At 51.7% G+C, this 27,142-nt stretch overlaps 1 protein-coding gene across 1 annotated transcript; it reads left to right on the forward strand.

Moving 5' to 3' along the window:
* The first annotated feature begins 2,768 nt into the window (after positions 1-2,768).
* Positions 2,769-24,007, forward strand: SEC16B (SEC16 homolog B, endoplasmic reticulum export factor). The gene is made up of 26 exons (XM_054165555.1): positions 2,769-3,028; positions 3,365-3,376; positions 5,094-5,200; positions 5,767-5,872; positions 5,993-6,107; positions 6,871-7,021; positions 7,297-7,451; positions 8,074-8,135; positions 10,271-10,406; positions 10,969-11,199; positions 11,781-11,878; positions 12,454-12,535; positions 12,653-12,770; positions 13,276-13,387; positions 13,640-13,745; positions 14,691-14,831; positions 17,684-17,797; positions 18,512-18,584; positions 20,695-20,946; positions 21,471-21,541; positions 21,895-22,032; positions 22,219-22,326; positions 23,158-23,239; positions 23,346-23,440; positions 23,556-23,624; positions 23,939-24,007. The coding sequence occupies exons 1-26, from the start codon at positions 2,769-2,771 to the stop codon at positions 24,005-24,007; spliced, it is 3,063 nt and encodes a 1,020-aa protein (XP_054021530.1).
* The last annotated feature ends 3,135 nt before the right edge of the window (positions 24,008-27,142 follow it).

Consider the following 27,142-nt stretch of genomic DNA (forward strand, 5'->3'; position numbering starts at 1 on the left):
CATTCCATTCCATTCCATTCCATTCCATTCCATTTATTGTCTCTAGGGATCCTTTCCTGCTTTCCAAGGAGACGTGACCAGCCCATAACCGACCATTTGCTTTGTTCAAAGCTTCCCAAAGTTTTGAAGGGCAGCTGTGAAACGGGAGATGCTTAATTTCATTCTGCTGAAGTAACTTGGCAGCACAGAGACAGCACTCCCCTGGTTTGTGTCTCTTCCAGACGGCTCTTGCTACGGCTGAGCGCTGAGGATCTATTTTTTTTATCTGAAACCTTGAATTCTGCAGAGACCGAGTGCTGGTTTCTTAGGATCACCAGGGAAAAATCCTGATTCTCCCAGTAGGTTGGAAATTTCAGGCTCTGAAGCTATGATATACATTGTTCATTCTGACATCATTAAAACAGGGGCTTTCTGACAGTGCCACTGTGATGAGAAGAATACAATCCTGCTTCTGAAGCCCAAATCAGTCGGTGCCCCAGTATCACGGTGGAGGTAAATTGGCAGTGTTCACGTAAGACCAGGGAAAGCTGGCCTGTGAGGCAGTGCAAAAGGCAAAAAAAGAGGGGAAAAAAAATGTCTTTTTCTGCCAGTTATTCCATATTCCTCCATGCTGCCCTGGGGCTGAAATCTGTCTGCTCACACTCAGCAAATGGAGGCTTCAGGGGTTAGGAAGCTGATCAGGCTTTCCCTGGTGAAGTGAGAGAAGATGGCACATCACTGGGCTGCTGGGTGGAAGATGCTTCTCTTGTATCAGCTTTTTTTCAGTTTTCTGTGATGCCATTTGACTTCATTTACTCCTTTTGTGTGTGTGTGTGGTTGGTTGGTTTGTTTTTGTTTTAAGGTGCCTGGGGGAGTTTGGGAGAGGGTGACCAGGCACTGTAAGTCCCCAGTCACTTTGAGCGGGGCCATTATTGCACTATAAGGACTTATAAGGCAGTGCTGGGGTGAACCCTGGCTCCATGACGTCCAGATTTTGCCCTGGGCAGCAACTGGTGGGGTGTATGTTATCTGCTTGATCTGTGAGTGGGTCTGATTTAACCAAGAGCTTAGCAGACAAGTTTTATCTTTTGTTATTTAGGAAGTACAGAGATCATAGAATCACAGAACGATCTGGGTTGGGAAGAAAGATTGTCTAGCCCAACCCTCCTGCAGTGATCAGGGGCACCTGCAATTAGATCAGGTTGCTCAGAGCTCTATCCAACCTGATCTGGAATGTTCCCAGGGACGAGGAATCTACCACCCATCTGGGCATTCTGGGCTAGTGTTTCACCTTAATGTATAAAAACTTCCTTCTGTTAGTCTGAATCTCCATCTTTTATTTTAAAACCATCACCCCTTGCCCTGTCACAACAGCCCTGATGAAAAGTCTGTCTCCAGCTTTCTTATCAGTCCCTTTAAGCACCGAAAGGCTGCAGGCTGCGTAGAAGAGGACACTTAAGGCACTAAAAAAACACCCACAGGAGAAACATCAGACTTTTTTTGAGCTCAAAGAGCTGCATCCTCCATCTTGGGGCTGAGAGGAGGCGCAAGCGATGGGGAAAGCGACTCTCGGAGCTGCAGGCAGCCGCACGCTCCCCCACGGGAGCAGCGAGAGCTGCCGAGGGAGTCAGGCTGGGGCGGAGGAGCCGGGGCTGCCCTTTGGCCACGGCGGCGGCCGGCGGCCCATGTGGCAGTGGACTTTGGCAGCGGCGCCCAGCGAGCGGAAGAAGGGCCCCGGCGGCCTCCGAGCAGGTGTGTGCGGGGGACAAACAGCGGTGGGAAGCCCCAGAGGGAATCCCTCAGTGGGACCGTGATGGGTGTCTCAGTGCTTGTGCTCGGGGGCGCTTTAGGGGAAGGATTTATCCTGCTTCCAAATAGAGGAGGCGAAAAGGGAGCTGCTTCTGTTCAGACCTGAGAGTACACGTGTCTCCCAGGTCTTAAGTGACCCCCAAATGGCTTGAACCTTGAGTGTGGGAGGGGTGACAAGGGGTTAGGACAGCATCTAGCCATCTTCCTGGGGTGGGGAGGTTTGTGAGCCTTTGTGGAGGGGGTAGTTTGGTACCAGTGCTTCAGGAGGAGACATGGAGGGCTTGAGGGTGGCATCCTGGCAGGTGGCCTTCACTCACCCTAAGATTTTCCTTAGGGTTTTCTCTTCTGTGTGGGACCATTACAAGCAAGGCTGGTGTCTGGAACTGCTAGACTCCTGCTGGGGCTGAAAGGCAGAAGGAAATCCCTTTGTCCACCTTGTCTCATAGCTCACAAGTGCAAAGCTCTGTTTCTCCCTGCCTCTGTCACTGCTCATTTCTTCGAGAATAACTCTTCTGGTCCTGCTGGTAGTTTTCTCACTATCCCTTCCCCTCCCAGTACAAAATAGGATTTCACCACCTTGTCACAGAGGCAAAGCTGGTATCGCCCATGTCTGGGGAGGCAGTGAGTGGTGGTGTTTGGCAGGGCTGGATGGTGGTGCGGGAGGATGCTACCTGGATATTTCCTCTTGCTCTGAGGAGAGCTGGGTGCCTGTTGCTTTCAAACATGGTCAGTTTCATCCTGGTGTTTTAAAGGGACCTTCATGTTTAGGCAGGCGTGGAGATGGCCTTCTCCTGTCTCTGGGCAAGGATGTTGAGTCTCCAGCAGGCTCCCAAGAGCAGAGAGTAGGTAGCAATAGGCTTTGAGGAGGGTGACAAGCTGCTTATCAACTGCACTGTGACTTCTCTCATTGTTTGCAGACCACTAAAGCAACCTTTCCCTCCTATCCCAGAAGTGGAGAGGACCTCGCTGGCAAGATTGTGATGGAGCCCTGGGCCCCTGCCCGGCCACCCCAGCCGTGGGAGAGGCAGGCAGCCCGTGGTGCTTGGGGAGAGGCCTCTTATGGTCCCCCACCCCAGACTAGGAGGCAGCTGATCGGTGCAGGGCACCCACCTCGGCCTGGCTCCTGGGATGGCAGCCACCTCCCCAGCCACCAGCCCTGGGAAGAGGGCCACCCCCCCCGAACGGACATCCACAAACAGGCTTCCCGGGCTAGCTACCATGAAAGCAGCTACCCCAGCAGGTGAGAGATGCCCAACTTTGTGATGCTTGTGCTGAGCCCCCTCCTTGTAAACCTTCCCAAAATAATGTTTGACCAGGAGCCCAAAGAGTGGTGGTGAACGGAGTTAACTCCAGAGGACAGTTGGCTGGTGTTCCCCAGGGGCCTTTACTGGGGTCAGTTCTCTTTAATACCTCTATCAATGATCTGGGTGAGAGGACTGAGGTCACATTTAGTAAGTTTGCAGATGACACCAAGTTAGGTGGGAGTGTTGATCTGCTTGAACATAGGGAGGCTCTGCAAAGAGACCTGGACAGGCAAAATCAATGGGCTGAGGCCAATGGGCTGAGGTTCAGCAAGGCCAGGTGCCAAGTCCTGCACTTGGGTCACCACAACCTCATGCAATGCTCCAGGCTTGGGAAAGCATGGCTGGAAAAGTGCCCAGTGGAAAAGGACCTGGGTATGTTGTTCAACAGCCAGCTGAACACAAGCTAGTGTGTGCAAAGGTGGCCAAGAAGGCCAACAGCATCCTGGTCTGTATCAGGAACAGTGTGGCTAGCAGGAGCAGGCAAGTGATTGTCCCCCTGTACTAAGCACTGGTGAGGTCACACCTCAAACACTGTGTTCAGTTTTGGGCCCCTCAGTACAAAAAGGACATGGAGGTGCTAGTATGGGTCCAGAGAAGAGCAACAAAGCTGATGAATGGTCTAGTCTTGTGAGGAGTGGCTGAGGGAATTGGGGTTGTTCAGTCTAGAGAAGAGGAGGTTGAGACCTTCTTGCTCTCTACAACTCATTGAAAGGAGTGAGGTGGGAGGTTGTTCTCTTCTCTCAAGTAGCAATCAATAGGACAAAAGGAAATGGCCTCAAGTTGCATCATAGGAGGTTTAAGTTGGTCATTAGGAACAGTATCTTCCCTAAAAGGGTTGTCAAGCCCTGGAACAGACTGCCCAGGGCAGTGGTGTAGTCCCCATCCCTGGAGGAATTGAAAAGCCCCGTAGATGCAGTGCTGAGGGGCATGGTTTAGTGGTGACCTGGCAGTTTTGGGTTAACAGCTGAGCTCGAAAATCTTAAAGATCTCTTCCAACCAAAATGACTCTGTGATTCTCTGCTCTCCTGGGATTGTAACACGGGTGCTGCCCTCATCCTGGTGTGGGCAAAGTGGTGACCAGCCATTTTTTGCAGACTCAGAGGCAGTGTTTGATTAGGTGATGTCCAGCGATTACCACAGCCATGGGATTCTATGGTTAAGGCTATGTAACAGGTGCAGCTCTGATTTCTTCTTACAGCTGTGACTTCTGTGGCTGCCGTTATACAGGTGGCTTCTTGGTCCCGAGGCAATTTTCATGAGGGTTTGATTAAATGCAATTCTTTTTTTACTAGGTGCAAGGTGAACAATAAAAATGTAACTGCAATATAGGAGCAAAAAGAGAGCTTGCAAGCTCAGCTGCTGAAACAGCGGAGGGTGGAAGGATAAATTGTGGGCTAGAGGATGCTCTCAGTGACGAGAGCTTGGGGTGATTCATCAAGTTTGGGTTGATTTGCCTGAGTTTATTGCCCTTGGTGGTTTCTGGTGAGGATTTGGAGGGTTTGCTGAGGTTGTGTGCTGGGAAGGGGCTGTTGAATGGGGCTGACTGAATCACTGTGTAATTTGTGAAGGGGGAAGGTATGTGAGTGCTTCGTGGGTGGCTTAGGCTGGGGCCAGGCTTCCTTGCAGAGGAATACCTGCTGAGCTGTGTGGTGGACACAGCAGCTCCAGAACTTGGTGGAGAAAGTGCTTTTGGGGGACCTTTCCTAAATTGTGGGTGAAAGTTGATCTCCATGACAAGTCCTCACCATCAAGCTGAAACTGGACGTCACCTGTAACTGCAGTGCACAGCCTTCTCATATCTGGGGGTGGGAAAGTGTCTAAACCTTTTGCTGTTCTTTCCAGATGTGATGCTGGACCTGTTTCTGGCTCTGCCATCGTGCAGGGCACCTGGGCAGGAGACCTGGTTTTATTTCCATCACTTGTTCCCACCCAGGGCATGAATCTAACCCTAGGTGTGGGCCTGTTTCTTTCTCTGATTGAGTATTCTGTGTTGTGTTTCAGGCAAGGATATGAAGATGCCCACTGGCATTATCCAGCAGCCAGTTATGGGGATGACTACATCTACCAAAGCCACCAGTGGCAGCCAGCAGTCTGGCAGGATGACAGAGGTCTGGGCTTATCCTTCAGGTCTGGGGATGGAGGCAACTTGCCTGCAGGGGAGGAGAAAATGCTTTCTCCAGGATGGGTTGTTGTCCCAGGGCTATCTCCTCTCAAGGACTTTTCCATCTCCAGGGTTTTCTCATGCCCACAGTGCCAGGCTGCTGGTGCTTTCCTGCCTGTACAGCACAGCCTTCAGTTCGTGTTTGGGTGATATAAACAGGAACTTGGTGTACCCAAAGGAATGTTTGCCCTTGACCTCCAAAACTTGGGTCATTCCCAGCCCCAGGCAGAACTCTGTGCTGATGGTGCTGTGTGATCAGAGTGCCCAAAGCCTTGTTTCTGCTCTTTCTGAAGTACCTGGGCCGAAGAAAAGGGAAAGGTAGAAAGAAGGAAAGACTTCAGCGGTGTGTTGGCAAACTTGTACAGGGCTTTATCATACCTCCAATGTGTTGGGCTAATTTGGAAGCAAATGGGGTGTGCATGGCAAATTGCCTGACTCATTGCTTTTCTTCTGCAACTTCATTATAGCTTGTTCCTCTGGAGGAGCAACACTAAATCTTGATTGTCTCTCCAGACCCAAGACAGGGAGAGCATTACGGCAAGAGTGCCAGTTATCGAGACCAGCACTACTACAGGGGTTACCACCCCAATCTGGTCTCCAACCCCCCAGGGCAAGACAGGTAAGGGTGAGGGGGCTGGGCATCACCTGATGCAGCTATTTGCTGCAAAAGTAGCAGTTATGTGGCTAGTCTACAAAATCTCTTAACTTTCAGGGCATCTCCTTTTGCTCTGTTCTGCAGGACACAGATCTCTGACTCCCACAAGGAGAGAAACATCTCAGCTGAGTGGTCTGAATGGGCTGGGGGAGAAACCCTCAGCCAGGATTCAGGGGAAACCAGAGGGCAGCCCCAGGAGGTAACTTTGAGATGGGCAGGGGTGCAGGACAAAAGGCTGAGGGATTTCCCAGAGGTTTTGGGGAGCAATCTCTGTGTTCCTCTTCCAAGTGAGAAGAAAAGGGCTACTTTGCTGTGTTGCACTCAGTATTGAACAGTCTCTGGGGACGATTACAGTGGGTTATTAATAATTATTAATATTTATGAACTCTTCATCTACTGGGCTGTTGTCTTCCCAGGCATGGGGCTCTACACTGCTTCTGCACAAGTTCAAGAGCAGGACAGAAATCCAGGCTTGGTAGGATGCTTCCCTGCACCCTCCTTAAGCAGCCGAAAGTTGCATCCACCAAAGTCTGTGGTTTCAGCTCTGCACACCAAAGTCTGCTCCATCACACTGGTGTTCTGACCACTGTTTTATCAAAGAGCAAATTAAAAGACTAAATCAAAGCTGCTCTGATGGTTTGGCTCCTGGGCAGGGCTGGATTTGGATTCCCAAGCACTGCCTGCTGATGGCATTGAGGAGGCCATGTGGAGTCTAGGATAGCTGTTGGGTTAGACTGGTGGCTGATGTCAAATTATTTAAAAGCCAGTGGGTATCATTAGGGGCATGTGACATGATGAACTTCAGATGCTGGACAAAGTCAGCTGCACAGCTGTTCTGAGCTGTGCTGTTACTGCTTGCCACATCCTTGGAGCAGCAGAGCCTACCCCACCACCCTGGGAGCAGAAAAGCAGCTCTGTCCCTAGTTTCTTAGCCAGGTTTGTGTTTTCTCCCTTCTTCACAGTCCTCAGGCCAGCCCAGTCTGCCCCTGCAGTACCACAGTCCTCGGGCCAGCCCGGTCAGCTCCAGCAGCTATGAGCTCAGCCAGTACATCCATGATGGCTCTGACCACTATAACCCCATGCTTTCAGGGACCTGGAGCCCAGCACAAGCAGGTGAGGTATGATGGGACCCTCACTCCTCTGACAAGGAAAACAATGACTGGTGTTAGGAGATTTGCTGTCTCTCAGCTTGGACCTGGTCCTGCTGTGGTAGGTGCAGGAGCTGCCATGCATGCCTTCTGCTTTAGGGGACAGTTCTTGCATGGGGGTGTGGGTCAGTGGAAGGTGGCTTAAGCGTGAGGTCCAGGTTGGGACCTGGCCGTGTCCTCCATAGTGGATGTGGGATGGGGTCGGTCGGGGGGCTCACAGTGGCTTGTGTGTCATTGCAGGGGAGCCTTTGGTGTCTCCCCCGATCCCGGGGGTCCCCAAGTTCTCACAGCCACACGTGGCGGTGTGCTTTGGAGCTGGAGGCCAGCTGGTGCTGGTGTGTCCCCACCACCCTCTCGAGGGGCAGCTAGCCTGCGTTGAGCTGCACAGCCTGGAGGTATGTCACAGCCCAGCTCCCCTGACCACCCTCAGTCCCCCTGCCGGAGTGACTCTGTTTGCCCTCCGCGATGCAAACACAGTTTGGCACCCAAACAGCCTCCTCAGCAACCTTCTCTCCCTTGCTGCTATCTCATCTTCAGCTCACGTGGGCTCTGGAGTCTGCATCATGCCAGCCCATTCCTGGGCATTGCTTTCATGCTTTGGGCTCTGCATCCTGCTCCTTCAGCTCCATAACCCATATCATCTGTGACCTGCTCATAGTCATCTCTTTCACTAGGTCCAGGTGTGGTCTATATCTCTCTGAAGGAGATTCTACTCACCTTTTTGAGGTGCTCCAATACAAAGTATCCATCCCTTGAGTCTACCATGATGTTTTAGCCTTCTTTTTTTTTTACCTCCCAAAGGAGGCAGATGCCATCTCAACAGGCATTTCTTTCCTGGACTGAGTTTTGGGGCCATAGTGACGGTTTAGAGTCTATGCTCCGGGGTTGCCTAAAGCCAGCGCTGAGAATGGGTTGACCAGCACTGTTGACCCCTTGGCCAAGGCCATGACTTTCAGCAAGGCAGCTGGGGCTGGTGTGATTGCTGCAGTCCAGCTGCTGATTTGCTCTTGTTTTTAGGTAATCCTTCATGACACAAAGGAGCTGGAGGAGCTGCGGGCATTCCCAGGACCCCTGGCCAGGTAAGCTGCACTGGCAGCTCTGGGAGCTGTGTCCTCCTGGCTGTGCTGGCCTGGGAGCACCTCTCCTTTGGCAGGAGACATGAACTCAAGGCAGACTTTAGGATTCCTATAGCTTTGAAATATCTGCAAAGACCAAGTAGGTTCAGACTGGGAGGCCAGCCCCTTTTCTGTGGTGTGGGTTGGTGTGGATTATGGGAGATGGCTTTTGGAATATTCATAGGATGTGGGTTTAGTGTGGTTTGTATGTCTGACCTTATTTTGTACTCATGTCCCAGCAAATTGATTTTTTGGGAGATCTCTTTGGAAGTCAAAAGCCCAGGGTCAACCTGTGGTTTAGCTTTTCCCTGAGGTTTTGTCCCCTGAGACTGTTGAGCATGGCAAGGTCAGACCCAGAATGTACCTTCATCCAGTGTGAGCCTGGGGATGAATCATGGCATATTGCATCAGTTTGGCTCCCTATCATATTGGTTACACCAGCATGTCTTCTGGTCACTAAAGTGGGCAGAGGCAAGGAGTGTGCAGAAGAAGGAAAACCATTTACTGGGCAAAGGAGTTGAAGATACCCAGAAGCTCCTTCTACTCTACTATGATGAGATTCCAGGTGGAGTGTTGTGTCCAACTCTGGAGACACCAGCACAAGAAGGACATGGAACTGTTAGAGTGGGGCCAGGGGACAGCAATGAAGACAGATAATCAGAAGACTGGAATACCTCTACTATGAGGACATGCTGAGAGAGATGGGGGTGTTCAGCCTGGAGAAGACAAGGCTCTGGCAAGACTTTAGAGTAGTCTTCCAGTATTTAAAAAGGGCCTTCGCATTAGGAGTTGTGGAGTCCCCAACCATGGAAGTGTTCAAAGCCAGGTTGGCTGGGGCCATAAGCAACCTAGTCTAAGTCTAGTAGGAGATGTCCCTGCCCAAGGCAGGGGAGTTGGAACTAGATGATCTTTATGGTCCCTTCCAACCTAAACCATTCTGTGATTTAGGAAGCTGGGTAGAAGACCTGGAGTTACTTGTGCTGAAGGGGATTTAGGGAACAACTTTATGACACAAAAATGATTAGGGGAATGGAACATCTCCCTTATGAGGATAGACTGAAGGAGCTGGGTCTCTTTAGCTTGGAGAAGAGGAGACTGAGGGGTGACCTCCTTCATGTTTATAAATATGTAAAGGGTGAGTGCTGAGAGGATGGATGCAGGCTGCTCCTGGTGATGCCCAGTGGCAGGACAAGGGGCAGTGGGTGGAAGTTAAGGCCTAGGAAGCTCCATGTAAACATGAGGAAAAAAAAATTTCACTGTGAGGGTGATGGAACAGGTTGCCCAGGGGGGTTGTGGAGTCTCCCTCTCTGGAGATACTCAAAACCCGCCTGGATGCATTACTGAGTGATCTGGTATAGGTGATTCTGCTCTGGCAGGGGGGTTGGACTGGATGATCTTTCGAGGTCACTTCTAGCCCCTAACATTCTGTGATTCTGTGATATGGAGGTGTGATTGAGCCAGGATCAGCATCTCCCTCCCTGAGCCCTCTTCCCTGGCTGAGCTTGTCTCTCAGCTGCCTTTTCTCTTCAACTGTCTGATTATTTTTTTTTACTGTGCTACCTGGTTTGCACATAGCTGTGAGGTTTCTGCTGCTGTTTCAGACCCAAAGGCTTTGTGTGGTCACAAGATTGTCTTTCTCCCCAAGCTGTGCCTGTTAATCAAAGACACTGCCTGTGTGCCTGCTCCTACAGCCTCAGATATCCATGGCTGTGACTGCAGCACAGCTAAGCAAAAATGAGCTGCTTTGCAGGTGAAAGGATGAAAGGATTATGAGTAGGGCAGAGAGAGGGTTTGAGATGCCATCTGCATGCCTGAAACAGAAATCTGCAGAGTCATGAATAATGATCAAATTGAAGCATTTTTGAGCTTGTTGGTGCCAGGGTGGTATGTGACTGTTGATATTTCTTTGTGACTCTTGATATGTTTTTGTCTCTCACTTTGAATCTTTGGCATCTTTGATGAAGCACTGGAACAGGTCCCTTCAAACCCAAATGGTTCTATGAATCTATGATCCCCATCAGAGAACCTGGGCACGCTGAATGATGTCCTAGGTTGCTTTGCCTTTGGGGCTCTTTTGATGCTTTTCTTTGCTGCTATAGGGAAGATCTACACAAGGTGGATGTGATGACATTTTGCCAGCAGAAGATAGCCACGAGCTGTGATCTCTCAACACAGAAAGGCAGAGATTCAGCTCTTCTCTGGAAACTCCTGCTCCTCCTCTGCCGGCAGAATGGGGTAGGTGTCCCATGAGAGGTTGCTGACCTGTTTGATCTTAGAAGTGAGGCCAGGTCTATGTCCCTTATGTGCTTGATCCACCTGATGGTTTTAGGGGCTGTGCCTTAAAAGCAACCACTTCCCACGGTATCATCAATCAGTTGGGACTGCCTGGATGTTTAAAGCAACCCCTTCTCCTGGATTGTTTTTCATCCTTGTGAGATACCACAGCCCAATACTGCAGCAGCTCTGAATGGCTGTGTGGCCACTTCCATCGAGCAGACATAATTTTTGCTTAAAAGGGGACTATTCCATTAACCCAATAAAACCCATCCAATCTAATCTGTGGCTACTTGTTGTAAGCAGATGTTGGAATAAGACCATCAGAGTGAGTGCTGTGAAGGTCTTGCTAGTTGTGTTGAATTCTTTGCTCTTCAAAACTTTGTGTTGGTGGCCAAGGCTGGTCTCACTGGGACGAAATGCTAGAACAAAGGTAGAGTAAGAGTGTCGAACTGGAAGTGCCATCAGCCTTCACTCATGGGGCAACCTCCATGGGTCTTGCTCTTTGCCTTCCCTTTTGCAGTCCATGGTGGGCTCAGACACAGCTGAGCTGTTGATGCAAGACTGCAGGCGTGAGGAGAAGTACAAGAGGCAAAGCCCTGCAGCAAACCTGATCGGCCTGACAGATGAGGAGTTGATGTCGCGTCAGCCAGGGACATTGGACCTCATCACAGGGGAAGTCCCTCCGGTTGTGGAGACGCAGGAGCAGATAGTGGAGAAGTTCACCAAACTCCTCTACTATGGCAGGAAGAAAGTAAGTGGTGAACAGGATCTAGGACACAAGGTGGAGTTTTGGTTTTGGCCCCCTTGACCACTTCAGGTGTTTAAAAGGAAGGACGGTCAGGGGATGCCTTTTGGTTGTGGGATCAACCTATCAAGCTCGTTGTACAAGAGGGCTTACAGCTGTGATATCCCACTGTTGGCAGCTAGGATGGGGCCCTGAGGGAAAACAAAGTGCAGAGGATTTTACCAGCACCATGGGTTTAGTTGCATCTATGTGGTTTGAGACCAAAGGTACAGGGAAATAAGAAGGTCGGATGCAGAGAAGATTGGTGCCCAGTCTGGGATCCTACACTGGTGGCATTGAAAGCAGCACAGACCTGGAAATCCAGGAAAGACAGTATTGTTATGAAGGTCCCTCTTCTTGTCATGACACAAGATAGAAAAATAAAGAGGCTTTTGAACATGGAAGAGTTATTTAGAGGGTATTAATTAAAGCCAGAGCAGTTACTGGGGCTCTTCTCTGAGATGGGTGAGCAGAGGGTCCCCTGGCAGTGGAAGTCAGGGGAAAAAAGAGTTAGTGCAAATGCTTTTTCTGCTCCACTTTGACTGCAGGATGCTCTAGTCTGGGCTATGAGAAACCATCTGTGGGGCCATGCCCTCTTCCTCTCCAGCAAGATGGATCCTCGGACCTACAGCTGGGTGCTCACTGGGTAAGCTGGAGAAGATAAAGCAAGGTGTGATGGCTTTGCCAAGCCTGTTATCTCTTTGGGTGCCCTCAGTCTCTGCTCTGAAAAAAAACAGCATTGGTTTCATCTGGAGCTTCCTGAGAGACACCAAGTGGGGACTGGAAAGCAAGAGGAAAGAAAGCCAGGTTTTGGAAATGTGGGGTGGATTTATTCTGAGGTTCTGGCTTTGCCCCTGCTGCTCTAGCAAGTGCATTCACTGGGACAAGGGGAGCTGAGCCATCTTCCCAGTGATCAGCATGGTCTGAGCTGTTCATCCCACTTGTATGAACTTCTTCTGGTGGAATTAACATGCTTGGTCTGGATTGGGTTGATCTCTTCAGGGCAAGTTAAGCAGAAGTTTTCTGTCTTGTGTAATCTGAATCCTTTTCAGGAAGTTTTATCCAGCATTGTGCTGGAGACTTGCCTGCTCTGGAGGTAAGGCCTTCTCCAGAATGCCTCTGAGGACATTGCTTTCCTGGGGCATTTGGGGTATGCTGTTGGAGGTGAATGAGGCTTTGGAGTCCCAGCACAGCAGCTCTATCTCTGCTGTCTCCTCACAGGTTCACCAGCACGCTGACCACCAATGACCCACTGCAGACCCTCTTCCAGCTCATGTCGGGAAGGATGCCTCAGGCAGCACTGGTCCGTAAGCAAGGGGCTGCCCCTGGCACCTGCACCTCTGTGCTGTCACTTGCCTGTGACACCCACCTTGTGGTGATCATCTCTGCTCACCTTCACTCTCCTCTTGTCACCGTCCAGTGCTGTGGGGATGCCACGTGGGGAGACTGGAGGCCCCACCTGGCTGTGATGTTGTCCAACAAGGCTGGAGACATGGAGCTGAACAACAGAGCCATTGTCACCATGGGAGACACTTTGGGTGAGCCAGGGCCATTGTAAGCACCTATGTTCCTGCAGTCTTCTGCTAGTGGGTGGACACTTGCAATGTCACCATGCATGTCCAGACTGTCATGGATGTATGTTGGTGCCAAGATAGGAAGTGCATGCATGTGTGGTGGAAAGGGTGGGGCATTGATGGGTCTTGCTGCCCTTCCTCCTGGCAGATGAGTCAGGCTCAGGACTTGCTCCCATAGTGAGAACTTGGAGATCTCATACCAACAGTGGCATCCTGCAGAGCAGGAGGACCCTGCTCAGGCTCCCCTGGTCCTACCACTGAACTGGTTTCCCCTCCTAGGTACAAAAGCAGTCAGAGAAAACAGATGAAAAAGATGGAGAAGGGAGAAAGGATCAGGGTCTAGATGGACAGGGAAGAGAAGTTAATTTGGGTTCTCCAAACTGATTTGGGGCCTCCAAAGCAATACTGACCACATAGTGACCTCTTTCTCAGGACTAAGTGTTTGTTATCTTTTTTTCCTCCCATCCAGCTGGCAAAGGAGCAGTTGAAGCAGCTCATTTCTGCTACCTGATGGCAGATGTCCCTTTTGGTTACTTTGGGTCAAAGGTGGACCGCATGGCTCTGCTGGGCAGCAGCCACCGGTGAGTGAGCCTAAGAAATGGTGCTCATGCCAGAGTGACGTGTTCCACCTTCCCCCCATCCCTGGGATCTCACTTTTGTGCAAAACCAGTCCCTGTTTGTGGGATTTCCCTGCTCTTCGTGTGAGCTTTGCTCTGGGCCTCTCCAGCTGCAGGCTGGCATGGTGGTGGAGCTGTGAATCTGTGTGTGGGGCTTTCTGTGGAGAGCTCTGTTCCTGCCTGCTGAACCTGCTCCTCTGCTCCTCTTCTCTGCAGACAGACATTCACCCAGTTTGCCAGGACAGAGGCCATCCAGCGGATGGAGATCTTTGAGTACTGTCAGCAGCTGCGCCAGCCCAAATCCTTCCTGCTCCCCTTCCAGGTAGCAGAGATGCACAAGAACATGCCCCAGAATGTGCCTCCATACCTCCAAAGCTAGGGACTCAGGCTGCTCTCCAAGGCTTGTCCTCTTGCTGGGCTTTGGGAGTGAAGAGGAGGCTGCACTGGCCAACCCCTCCATCACAGGGGCTTGGGCAGACTGGGGACATGGTGTGTTTGGTCAGAGCTTGCTCAGGTTTGGTTGCCTTCCAGCTTTCTGGGCTTTTCATACTGCAGATAAGCAGCTGGCACTTGGTGCTGCAGGGATCATAGAAACATTTTGGTTGGAAAAGACTTGAGATAATTGAGTCCAACCATTCTCTAGCTCTACCAAGGCTGGTGCTAAAACAGATCACTCAGCACCACATCTCTGTGTCTTTTAAACACCTCTGTGGGTGGGGAGTCAGGCTCCCTGGGGAGCCTGTTCCAGTGGCTGAGAACCCTTTCAGAGAAGATGTTTCTTCCAATATCCAACCTAAACCTCCCCTGCTGCAGCTTCAAGCCATTTCCTCTTGTCCTGTCACCTGTTATTAGGGAGAAGAGAGTATTGGTACACCCATGCCTCCTTTCATGGAGCTGTAGAGAGCAGGAAGGTCTCCCCTCAACCTCCTCTTCTCTAGAGTGAACAACCCCAGTTTCCTCAGCCACTCCTCACCAGACCTGTTCACCATCTTTGTTGTCCTTCTCTGGATCTGCTCCAGCTCCTTAATGTCTTTCTTGTAGTGTGCACCCCAAAACTGAACGCAGATTTGAGTGGATCAGTGAAAATGGGCGGCTGGTGTGCTCTCCATATCACCTGTCTGCTGGCTCTGGGCTGCTCTGGTGATGCCAGATAGCCCCGTGGGGTGGGTTGGGGTGATGAGGTGCTCTGAGGCACACTGAGATGATGTACTGTGGCAGAGGGAACCAGGACATGACCACCTCCTTGCTCTGTTTCCCCTCTCCCAAGGTGTACAAACTCCTCTACGCCTCTCGCTTGGCTGACCACGGTCTCCCAGCCCAGGCCCTGCAATACTGTGAGCAGATTGCCACTGTGCTTCTGGGCCAGGACCTGGCCAGCCACCCTGTCCTGGCCCAGCAAGTGATGAAGGTGAGTCTCATATCCCCTTGCCAGGTTATGATACCCATTTGGGACCTGGTACAGTGAGAAGCAGCCTCAGGGTTTCCCATGGTTGGTGGTGCTTGGCAGCTCTGAGCAGCTCCCCAGGGCTTGCTGCCTGGTGCGTGCTGTGCACAGCAAAGCCAGCATCTCCATGGGGTCTGTAATACCCCACAGATTCATGGTAGAAAACAAAGGAATTGTGGTGGCTGCTGAGGAGGAACAGTTATTTGAAAGCAAAGGATGTTTTTGATTCTGGAGAGGCTTTTTGAACTTCCAAATGACATAGACACAAGACGCTGAAGTATGAGTGCTTGACATTTCCCCTCCAGCACATCAGCCCATGATTCCATTTACCTGTCAGGGTGTCTTCTGGGGTGACAGTGAAGAGGAGTGTGTCTCAGCTGGTATTACTGAGTTCATGAGCAGGATGCTGGGGCAGGGAGGGGTGAAACAAAAGTGTCCCAGGTCCCCTGAGCAGTTTGGGCTTTCAGGAGAGCAGCTCTGTGCACATCGCTGGGGCAGCGCTGGGGCTGCTCAAAGCCTTCTTCCTTTGGGAAGGGGGCAGAAACTGCAGTGCTGTGGGATGAGGGGCAGGAAGCTGCCAGTCTGCAGCCAACACTGCAGAAATTACCCCAAACTTGGTTTGTGCAGCCTCCCTCCCCGTTGTCAAAACCTATTTACTGTCTAACAGCCTCTCAGATCTGCAGTTCTGCTGGGGATAATGCTTCTCCTGGGAGAAAACACTTTCATCTGAAAAACTAGTGCATTCGCAGACACTCTTGTCTTTGATGTTTTAGACTGTGTTACAAATTATGATACACATTAGTGTTTGATTAAGACTTCCCCTCTTTTGAAGCTGGGGAGATACACAACCAGGTGCTGGTTCATTAATATTGGATCAAAGTGCACCATTAGCTTTTGGATTAAACATTCCCCCCATTTAGGAGTAATCATGCTCGTAATTTCCTCCTTCCTGCCATTGATTTAGGATGAGCACATGTGAGTCTGCAAAGAGATGGGACAATGGGGCTGTAGGTAGTGAGAATTCCTGGCTGGGTGCTGGCTTACTCCACCCTCTATGGCCAGACTCTGTCCCAAGCTGGTCTCCAGTTGAGTGAGTCATATAACCTTCTGGAACTGGAAAGAATGTTCTGGACTTTGTTTCAAAAACCTTTGGGAATAGAGAGAAATGTCCCGTGGGGACTGTTGTGGGAGAGATAGCTGAGACCTGTGTGCCTGTGGAGGGTGGCTGAGCTCCAAAGGGACCTTTGTATGGATTTTGGTGACCCTTGATGCAGAAACCTCAAATCAAAATGTAAAAGACAAATGAGCACGGAGGAGCTGGGAGGGAAGCCTGATAAGTCCCCAAGGAGTGGATTGATAGCAGTAAGAGAAAATTCAGTAAAGATTCTGAAGAGCAGTGCTTTGAGTGTCATCTCTGCCTTAAAACTGGATCCTTCTCTAAGCAATTTCTTCAGACTGGTATTTAGTTCAATAGGGAACCCTCCATCTCATCCCAGGCTGGTTGGACGGGTGGCCCCAGAAGCTCCTCTTGCTCTGTCACAGGTAGCTGGAGCCCCATGTTGTTGAGATGGCTGCAGCTGGGGTTGCGCAGACCCCACTCCTGCAGGAGAAATTAAACACTCAGCAGCAATACTGCAGAGAGGGACCTGGGGGAGATAGTGGAGCATGGAAAAAATATCAAGCAGCAACAGGATAACAGGATGCTGGTGGGAAAAAAAAAAAGCTAGAAAAGCACCAACATTATAATGTTATTCTAGGCTGTGAGAGCAAGAGTGACATGTGTGAGACAAGGAGGTGATAAATCCCCCCGTGCTCAGGTCTCAGGGGGCTTGGCTGGGGCACTGTGCCCTGTTCAGGGTGCTGCACTCAGAGATGGGGCCAAATTTGAGCAAGTGCAGAAGGGAAGAGTGTAGAATGATAAGAGCTTGAGGGGAAAATGACCTCTGAAGAAGGCCTTGGGGTTATTTTTTCCAGGCAAGATATGCTGTGGGAAGAAGGGGTAGGAGGGGATGTGATAACAGCCCTCAGGCACGCAGGAGGTGCCTGACTGTCCCTGCAGTTTTTCCACAGGAGCAGGAACCAAGAGGCTTAATTTACAGCAGGGAAGATTTCACTTAGATATGAAGAAAAAACTCTTTTGCTCTCAGGACACTAAACATCAGCACAGGCCTAAGAGGTTGTAAAATCTTCTCCTTGGAGATACGTAAGTGCAAATCAGACAGAAACAGGCTGGTGTGGGCACACCACAGGATTTACTTGAGTGCTGGCAGATAGATCAGGTCACCTCAAAAGGCCCCTCCCAGCCCTGGATTTCTGTTGTTTTCTGTGTGGTTATTAGTGATGGTAATGCTTGTTGCAAAGCCAGGTGTACCCTTAGCTCAAACCCTACCAGCTCCCATCCATCCTCATAGGATAGGTAAGGGTAGGCTGAGCTGTTGCCAGGGCTCCTGGTGGGATGTCCTGCAGACTGGCCAGTGCCCCGCTCTGGCTGTGAAGTGGGATTAAAGGTGCTTGTTTTCCTTGGAGGTAAGTTACCTGCCTGTCTCCATGACATTGTACTTTGACATCCCTGTGGGGATGGCTGAGATAGCCCTGCCTGGAGGCTCTGTGCAGGCCACAGGATGGGCCAGGGCCTCCCTGTAGCAGAGCAGGAGAGGGAATAAATTTTGCACGAGAGCCTGGGGTTGCTTTTACCCTCTTATTATGAAGAAGTGCAGTTCTGGTGCTATCTTCCCTTGGGTCTGTGTGCAATTGCTGCAAGGGACCCTGCAGAGCAGAGATGTGTGACAAGCTCTGTTGCTCTCATGGCTCCATAGCTATCCGAGCGGCTGAAGCTCTCTGACCCTCTGCTCCTGGAGATGCCAGAGCAGGACCAGACCCTGGAGCCTGACTGGCTGCTACAGCTCCGAGCCTACTGCCAGCAGTGGGAGGTAAGGAGGAGCAGGGATGCTGGGGAGCAGGTGGTCTGTGTGGTGGTTTGTCTGCAGCAGCATCTTCCTCCTCTGCCCTGAATCTGTGGGGATGGGTAGGGAGAGTCAAAGGCTGTTGTTCCCGAAGTGAATTTCTCCTTAGCTTGTGAGCTCGGAGTTGTGTAGCGACACCTGCAGCTTCCGCAGGAGCAGAGGGGCTGCAGTGCCTGAAGGTGTGAGCAGGGGGAGGTGCAGAGCTTCATGCAGGGCAAAAAGCTCGTTGTCTTGGCTCGAGGAGGGCAGTCGGGCTGGTGGTTGAGTGGTGATCTCTTCTGACAGTGAGGATGTTTCAGAAGATACCGGTGGGGCATTACTTTGCAGATGTGTGCTTTTGGGTTGCTTAATGGTGGTCTGGTCCTTGGATTAATGCTCTTTGCTCAGGTTTCATTCCTGCTTTTGGTTTTGTGCCCTTTTCTGTCTCCAGTTCCTCCTCCTGCCTGCTCTCAGTGGGACAGTGGTGCTGCAGCCCCCTTCACTTGCTAGGAAAGAGCTGGGATCATGCTGGTATGGGTCTCACCTATAACCGGGGCTCCTACAGCCCAAGGTGGGTCATGAGCCTCAGACCCACCAGCACCATGCTTTCCTTTACATCAGCTTCATTGTTTCCTTAGTCTTTGCCCTGTGCCATCCCATGTTCCATCTGGTTTATCACAATTTCCCTCTGACTCCTTGCAGGTAGAAGATGACCTTTCTCAGGAGGCAGCACCCGCTCAGCTAGAGCTCTCCTGGACTGCTACATCAACAGCAGGTAAAGAAAATGAAATGGCAGGTTGCAGTCACCACAGTGGACTACTCTGCATGTGGAGTTGTGCTGTCAAGGGCTTAGGGGCAGCTCCCTGTCCCTTACATCACCCCAGAGCTCAATATTTTGCTCCTGCCTGGATGCACCCCCTTGCTGTGAAGCTGCTGGGGATGGGCTACAAACCAAGGGGTTGATGCTCATGCCCTCCATATGAAGTCTAAGTAATTGGGCCTAATTACTGCAGCTTCACAAGTCCCTGTGGGTATTGTGGGAGGAAAAGCAGGGGGTGACTGGCTGGGCAGAACACATGCCTCTCGGCTGAGCCTCCAAGGAGAGACGGTCCTGTTCTCCGGCAGTCCTCTGGGAATGCAAATTGGAGCTGAACTAAGGGGATTTCACACTTGCAGAGCAAAAGACTCAGGAAAGAGCTCCTCCCTTTGCATGCTGAGCTGCAGCGTGCCTGCTGGTGAAGCCCCAGCGTTTCCCCTTCCCTGTTTTCTCTTTCATCTATTCACTTTGCCTTGGTGACCTCAAGTCCCCTCCAGCAACAGCTCACCCAGAGGATCAAGAGACATCAAGGATGGTTGTCAAGGGAAGGCTTGGAGAGCTTTCTTTTTCTAGCTGGGCAGCAGCACATCGGTTGGGCTGGTGACCCATCAGTGTTGCTTCACAACCATCAGCAGGATGCCCTGGCCCAGCCCCACTGCTCCTTGCTGCTGCTTAGGTCTAGCTTTGTGCTGGGAACACCAGCACTGATGGGTGGAGAATGAAGACTGGTGCAGGCAGGATAAAACATGACAAATTCTTCCAAGCCATTTCTTCTTTGGCTGCTGCCAAACTCCTCTTCAAAGAGCTCCCCCAGGCAGTCAAAAGGATCATCAATCCTGACTGTTTTCTGCTGCTATCAGGGCTGGGGGCATGATCATTCTTCCCTGGTAAAAAGTCACAGGTACAATGGGATGGTTTCTTCAAGTGGCCAGATCTGCTCCATGTGGTCTTCACAGCTTGTTTTCCCAATGCTTGTCCCTTCTGTTGATTGAGAAGGCCACCCAGAGTCACCATCTGAGGGACCTGCATGCAGAGGAAGCTGGCAGGATTCTGAATTCATCCATCTTAGAAAGTCAAAGCCCAAATCATAGTGCCAAGCTGGGGTCCACATGGTCACAGCCACCTCCTTCTCCATCCTTACATTTTGGGCTGACTTTTCCTGGGTTAGCTTGCTGGGCAGTGTAGGGTCAAGCATCCATCTTCCTGTGGACCTCAAGCACCTTCAGGTTGTGTGGAAGCAGCTCATGTGTGCAATGCCAACCCTGAGCAGGCTGGAGGTGATGCCAGTAGGCAAAGGACCTCCAAGAGGTATCCTAGACTCTTCCCATGCTCAGACCCACGGGATCTGGGTTCTGCCTGGCCGTGTCTCATGATGACCGAAGAGAAACTTCTCAGGGCCCAGCGTGTTTCTGGCTGGAGACTGCAGAGCTGGAACAAGCAGGACGTGCACCTGGAAGGAAGAGCAATGTGCTGCCTACACCATGTCTAACATCTGACAGAGCAACCTGTGTATGTGTTAAATAAAACAAAGCCCACTTGCTCAGCCTGCCTTTCAAACCAAAAAACCCAGTCCTAAATAAACCTGCCTGAAGCGAGAAACTCATCTGTGGGTGCTCCTGTGGAGCAGGAATGAAGGTTATGGCTCCTCAGTGTTTGTTTCTTTTTTTTGCTGCTCAGGGTGTGCAGCAGGAGCAGAAGAAAAGGCTGGAGGCCCCTGGCTCCTCTGAGCTGCTCTTCTGAGCTGCTGAGTGTGTGTTCCTCATGTTTGGTCTCTTGGCTTCCATAGCATTCCCCTTCTGATATTGTCTGCAACCGGAGGCACATTCCCAGGAGCTTTTCTCCCCTGTCTTTCACAGCCCACCCTCCCTGAAGCCTCTGGAAGGTCCCTGCTGCTGCATAGTGCCCTACCTTCTCCCTCCCTCATATATGATCCCTGGGGTGCCTCCTCACCCCCTGACTCCTGCTGATGTATAATGGAAAAGGGAAGAATTCTGTGCAGCCAACACCCTGATGAAAAAATAAACACCAGAATAAACTCCTGAGGTGTGGGTTGGTTGTTCTTTTGCAGAGGAAGAGCCTGGCCAAGAGCTTCCACAGCCTGAAGACTGCCAGTATGACCAGTGGTATGAGCCCATGCCACTCCAGGGACCCAGCTCCTGTCAGGATGTGTCTCTCCGGCACCCAGCACTCACTCAGGTGACAGCAGCACCACTACTTGGTGTAAAGCAAGAGCTGCAGCCCCCAACACCCGGCCCAGGGACAGCCACCCCTCCAGGAGGTGTTTTTGTTGAGCCCCATCTGCAGGTAGTGTCACCAGCAGGTAAGAGCTCCAGCCTTGTTCCCCTGCAAAAATGCTTGTCCCTGGTTAGTAGCAGGGGGATGGGGTGTCCCTTGGGAGAGTGACCCCCTATGGAACATGTGTGACTTCAAACACTGCTCCCTGCACATTGTCCTTATGTGGAGTCATGCCTGCCCTGATGCCATGCATGCAAACTAAGTCTACCACTGCCAGCCACCCTGGGCAGGTGGGTCTTAATTTTCACAAGCTAAAAGCGGCAAGGGAGGTGGGATTGTTTGCAGTGTTGCCACTTCTATGCTGGATGGAGAAAACAGCTTCATCTCCAGCAGCACAAGGCAGATTTTGGAGATGCACCAGTGCAGCCTTGTGAATCCCTTCCTGATGCTGGTATGGACAGGGACCACAATGGTCTTCTGCACCTCTCGGAGGGACATCTTGGTCACCTGGCCTTGCTTTGGAGTGGGATGATAAAAGCACTGAGAATACCTCTGACAGACATGGCAGGCAGGCCAAACCCTGATTGTGTCCTTCCCTCTGCTCTACAGGAGAAGTGGCAGAGCCCTGGGGTGTCCCATCACCCCCTGGGGGTGTGCAGCCACCCCTCCCAGCAGAGCAGGTGAGTCAGTGGGGTCAGGGACACCACCTCATGAGAGTCTGGAACTTTTTGCCTCATCCTTCCATGCCCTTAACTTGCACAGAACCCACCCATCACAGAGCCAGCCATCTTTCTGGGGACCTGACAGGTTAAGGGAACCCCCTCCACCCTCCTATCTCTGGGACTATGGGCTGCCCACTGCACCCCCACTGTGGGTGCTATCCCTTCCCACCTGCTATATAAAGCACACAGGGTGTGTCCCTGGGGATGCTGCTCATTAATCTTGGCATGGAGGAATTTCGAGGATGCTCTAAACATGCTTGGGGAATCATGCTCTGGGAACACCACATGGCAGCTCCAATCTCTGATGTCAGGAGGAGTTAAAGGCGAGGGCTCGGACCATCTCAGAGAGCTCCACTGTCTCCTTGGACAGCCGGCCATCCTCAGAGAGCGCAGCTGAAGACTCTGCCGAAGAGTCGGCAGCAGCAGAGGAGAAGCCAGATGAGGATAAGGTGAGCATGCAAGTGCTGACTTGAAGCCTCGTGCTCTCAGCTTGCCTGTCCCTGATGTCCACTGTGCCTGCCCTGCCCTGGGCAAAGTGGAGCCGGCTCTTAGCCAGTGAGAGAGGCATCTGGGTGGCTGCAGCATCCTCCCATTTCCACCTATTTCCACCGATTGTGATAACCTCCATTTCCCAGAGCTCTGGATTCAGGTGGTTTGGCTGGTTTCGGTCGAAGCCTAACAAGGAAACCTCTCCCAAAGCCACATCTGAGACAGCTCCAGACTCCTCCACTTCAGGACAACAGGTAGGGTACAAAAGGCTGACTTAACCCAGGGTAACAGTCATGGGAACAGATGACACATCCCCCTCTTCATCCACTATTTCTCCCTCTGTGCCATTGCACAGCTCTCCATGGCCATAGCTGCTCTGTATGGGGACAGTGACAACAGGAGCCTTTCTAGCTTGGAAGTGAATCCTTGATTAATAATAACTGTAAATCTATAAAGCCTCTTTGATCCAGGAGGTCCTCAGAGCACTCAGCAGACTCTGCAGGCTTCTCTTGCCCTCCACTGGAGTGGAAAACAGCAGCTGGAGCAGCACTGCTTGGGCAGGTTTTAGGAGCTGAATGCAAGAAAACCCTTCTTAATTGGAAGCACAGCACAGAGTGGGAAGCAGTCATGTGTGGTCATCCCAGTCCAGGCCAGGTCCTCAGGGTGTCACATCCCTGACTGCAGGCCAATGATGGGCATGGAGGAAGATGTTTGAGCTAGATCCTCCCCTGGAAGATTCCTTCTACAGTCCCAGAGCAGGAGGTCTGGAGATATTCTTGCAAAACTAGCAGATGAGGAGAAACAAAGAGGAGCCCAAAGACCCTGGTAGCCTTTTATGCTGTACACAGGCTTGGTGGCTATCCTCTTGCCCAATTTTGAGCACTCCAGGTGTTTTAACTTTGTGACAGGGGTTGCTTGCCCTGATCCTGTAGTGCCTCCTTAGCTCAGCTGGCCTGCAGCTCTTGGGGTACCTCTCAGCAGGATGGGTGCAGAGCAGTACCCCAAAAGTGTGGTGTGATATCTGGTGCAGAGTTCTTCTTACCATGCAAGCAACTTCTGCTCTAAATGGATGGATATGATTTCAGGAATGGATGTCGCCAGCCCCACCTGATGCCCCTCTCACAGCTGCAACAAGCCTTTTGGGTCCTCTTCCCCCCAGAAACCTCGGTAAATGCTGCAAGACCTCTCACCCCTTTCCCATCTGGCTCTCAGAAGCCATTTCTCTTAATTTACAGGTTTGCTTTGTTTTGTTTTGCTTGGTTGTATGATCCAGGAGGAATGGAAGGTGAAAATACCTTTTCTGCTAACCCAGTGCCCACAGAGGCGAGAGACTCTTGGGAAGTGGCTGGTGGGGAGTCAGGAGGGCAGGTGAGGAGAGAAATGTATTAATGGGTGAAGGGGGTAGTCCAGGATACCCCTCATCTTGGGTTGGTTCTGAAACTGGGGGGTGGCTGTTAAGCTTCTCTCCCTTCACTTTTTCCAGACCAGCTTCCACAGACCTCCACCACCGGTGGGGACAATCCCCCTCTTCAACCCTGTCCAGTTCTCTCAGGTGAGAGCACCCTCCTGTGGGGTGTTGCTGGATGGAATGGGCAGAGGTGGCTTCTGGCTTTTTGAGGGGTGGGTGGTGCCTGACTTTTGGAAGAGGTAGGGAGATGGTTCCTGGCCAGTCTGCTGCGGGCAGGGAGATCTAGGGGATACCAGCCCTGTGCTTAAGAGTATGGTATTGACAAGAAAATAATATGGTGGCAGGACGATGATGGGGGGATGTGATGAAAGTGGGAATTGGAAGAGGATGCATCCTGACTACAGCAAGGCTCCATTTTAGGGTAAAAAACTTGACACCACCTCTCTCTGCTTTCCCAGCTCACTGCCACTGCTCGACCCACCCAACCCAAGAGGCTTTCCCAGCGCCGCTACCCCAATGCCTTGTGAGCAGTAAAGACAGGGAAGGGGCAGAAACCAACAACGTTTTTTTAACCAAAATGGTGTTTGTGATTATTTTGAAGGGGGAGATAGAGGACTCACAGGGGTTGGCAGAGCTTGCATAACGGTGGCTGCAACTGCCAATACCTCTGCCACCAGATTTGTGGGGTTTCAAGTCATAGAAATTGAGGTTTGCAGTGGGGGAGGGCATGAAAATGTTGTCCGGGGGAGAGTAGTCTGAATTGGGTTGTAGAGCAATGCCCCACCTCACCCATTGGACTCAGCGATCGCCGGCCGTGAGTCTGTCTCAAAGCACCGCGGGGCTACGAGCATCCACCGGGGTTTCGAGGGGGAGGAGTTACCCGAACCCCCTACGCAACCAGCGCGGCTTCTCCTGCCCAGGACCGGCCCCAATTCGCGGCGCCCCCCCTTGCTGGTGGCTCACCCGCCCCATCGCGGGCGGAGCTCTGCTAGAGCTGCGGGCGGCCCTTCCCTCAGACCTTCCCCGAGGCGGGGTTAAGGGGTGACGAACGCACCCAGCGGATGGCCTCGGCAGTGAGCTTCCCCCGGACGCACATACGGCAGCTTCCGCTCCTATATATCGGCAAGCTGATTCCTCTACTCTAGCTTAGGGTGAGGCGCCGGTGATACCCAGCGTGCATTGTGTTGCATGCTAATTTAGATCCGCCCCCCGGCCGGGGTTTGTCCGTTTATGGCTGTCCCGGGTGTAATCTGAAGCGCGGACTTGGAGAGCGCCGCTGCCTGGAGGGATTGCAGGAACGGACTGCTCCTGACCGGCTGTAGGACCGAAGCCTGGCCTTGACAGGTCGTGAGGCCCAGAACAGCTTGTGACAAGGTGCGGATTAAGGCTCACCCATCCCTGATACGGTGTGGGGCCAAAACCTGCCTGTGGCAGGCTGTGAGGCTGGAGCCCACGTGTGACAGGCTATGGGGCTGAAACTTACTTATGCGAGGCTGTAAGCCACCTGTGACAGACTGTGGGATCAGGGCCCCCCAGGCTACAGGGCTGAGGTCTCTTTGAACCTGGCTGTATGGCTGTGGCCCACTCCTGCCAGGCTGAGGGGGCTAGGACCCACTTAGGATTCTTGCCCACATGTGACAGGCTGTGTGACCATAGGCCTGCCTGTGTCAGGTTGTGTGGCTGAGGCTTTCTCGTGATGAGCAGTTGTGCTCTGGGGAGGTGCAGTGAGGGCTGAGGTGGTGGATAAGCCTGCAGACCCTTGGTGAAGGCATGCTGGGCTGGGCTGAGAGCTGCTGGGGAAGCCTGGGGCCTGTGTGAGCCAGGTGCACCTAAGGAGCCCTTCATTGTTGCTCTCCCAAGAGCACAATGTCAGACACAGGTGGTGGACAGGAAGGACCTTCACTGTGGGCTTGATGGTGCAGGGGAATGCAGGTGCCTTTAATACACCTCCAGAAACAAGAGCTACTTTAGCCATGGGATTGCTTTGCTTTTCTGTCTGGGTAGACACTGCAAACAGGTGCTCTGAGCAGGCAGTATGGCTATCTGGGCTCTCCCTGCTTCTAAGAATGAATGTGCTGGGTTTGGCTTGCAGGGCTGCATGGCTAGAGGTGACTAGCTGAGCCTGGGATGCTGTGCAGGATGACTCTGGCTGCAGCACACAATTCCAGCAGACTTCCCGGTTCCTCATCCTGAGATGCTTCTTTCTCAGTGTGAGGTAAGTGATTTCTGGACTATGCTGGGGCTGGGGCCTCCCTCCTAGGTGTTGTCAGAGCTGTGGTACTGTGGTCCTGAGTCTGTAAATCTTCCTGTGCCTCTGTATCAGCTGCAGGATGGTCTGGGGAGCAGTGCTCATAGGGTAACCCTTTGTTAGGTCAATGTGATGCTTCCCTGGCTTTGTAAGGGTTTTTTTTTGTCATTCTCTGTTCTTCTGAGTTGGTTTAAAGAGGCTGAGCAGTATGTAGAGCTCTCTCCTTTAGGCCTCTTAAGGCCCATCCTGCTTTTCTGAGGCTGAACATGGTCTGTTCAGTTTTTCAGGCAATCTCCTCGTCACAGGAGAACAATAAACACAGGGGACTTGTTGCTTGTGTAAATTTGCAGATCTGACCAGATAAACCAGATCTTTAGTTTCTGACTCGATTATTCCCCTTGAGGTTGTAAGGAATTGGGTGGCAAAGTTTTTCTGAAGTAGAGTGCACTGCAGATCAGAGGCAGCTCAGAGTGCAGCCATGCATGTGGGGGTAGAGTGTTTCCTTGCTTGCACGTGGCCTGTTGAACTCTTTAGTCTTGGTACCATGCAAGGTGTGGAGATCAAGAGTCTTACAAAAGAGGCTGAATCAACCTTCTCTGTGCACACATGAGCTGTGTTAGGCTTCAATGCAGGAACCAAAAACCAGGAGCGGCTGTGGGTGGTGTTGGCGACTTCTTGCAGCAAAGAGGGCATCTCATTCTGGGTGAGATGTGATCTTCCATTAGCTTCTTTCTGTGGAAATAGCAGCTCTCTGCTAGGATTAGGAGGGCTGGAGGAGCTTTCTTTTCCCCCCTACCTGCTGCTTTGGGTGCTTCAGAGGTGACTAATGTCCTCTGGAAAATGGGTGCCTGGGAAGTTTGCCAGCAGGTTGCTTTCTTGTGGCCTCACAGTGAACTTGAGATAAACGGGGCCTAAGACTCCCTTTTCCTTCCCCATCCTCTCCGGAGAGCACTGGAAATGCATTAACTTGAAGCTAATTGTTGCTCTGACTGATAGCAGCAATTAGGGTCTGTAATCCAAGACCAAGTCTGCTATCTAGAGCATCCTAACTGCTGCCTGGGGGAGCTCTTTGCTAAACACCCTGAGCTGGAATGCTTTGAGGAAGCCCTGGGATGCTCCTAAGTGCTACCAGCTTGTACAGGGAGGTGTGTTGCCGCTGAGCTAACTGTGCCTGAAACATTGTGATCTATTTCAGAACTGCACACCTGATCTCTGCTGGTGAGATGTCTCCTTCTCGCTTCCCCACTACATGGCAGAATCCTGCTGGCTAGCCTCTCCCAGGCACGGTTGCTGAGAAGAGCCACTGCCCTGCCTGGCTTTGCAGTTCAGGCATCTGTTTCCCTGATGCTTTCAGCCTCGTCTGGGTCCTGCTGGGCATGGCAAGGCCACGCTCATTTAGAACTGTTATTTATTA

The sequence above is a fragment of the Dryobates pubescens genome, chromosome 11 (assembly GCF_014839835.1).
Source record: "Dryobates pubescens isolate bDryPub1 chromosome 11, bDryPub1.pri, whole genome shotgun sequence".
NCBI classification, from domain to species: domain Eukaryota; kingdom Metazoa; phylum Chordata; class Aves; order Piciformes; family Picidae; genus Dryobates; species Dryobates pubescens.

Bases quoted from the DNA above. Each gene is read 5' to 3' on its own strand.
- SEC16B (XM_054165555.1), top strand. From the start codon at position 2,769: ATGGAGCCCTGGGCCCCTGCCCGGCCACCCCAGCCGTGGGAGAGGCAG. The intron at 12,771-13,275 runs GTGAGCCAGGGC...CCTCCCATCCAG, and splicing joins CACCATGGGAGACACTTTGG to CTGGCAAAGGAGCAGTTGAA. The intron at 21,542-21,894 runs GTGAGTCAGTGG...CTCTGATGTCAG, and splicing joins CACCCCTCCCAGCAGAGCAG to GAGGAGTTAAAGGCGAGGGC.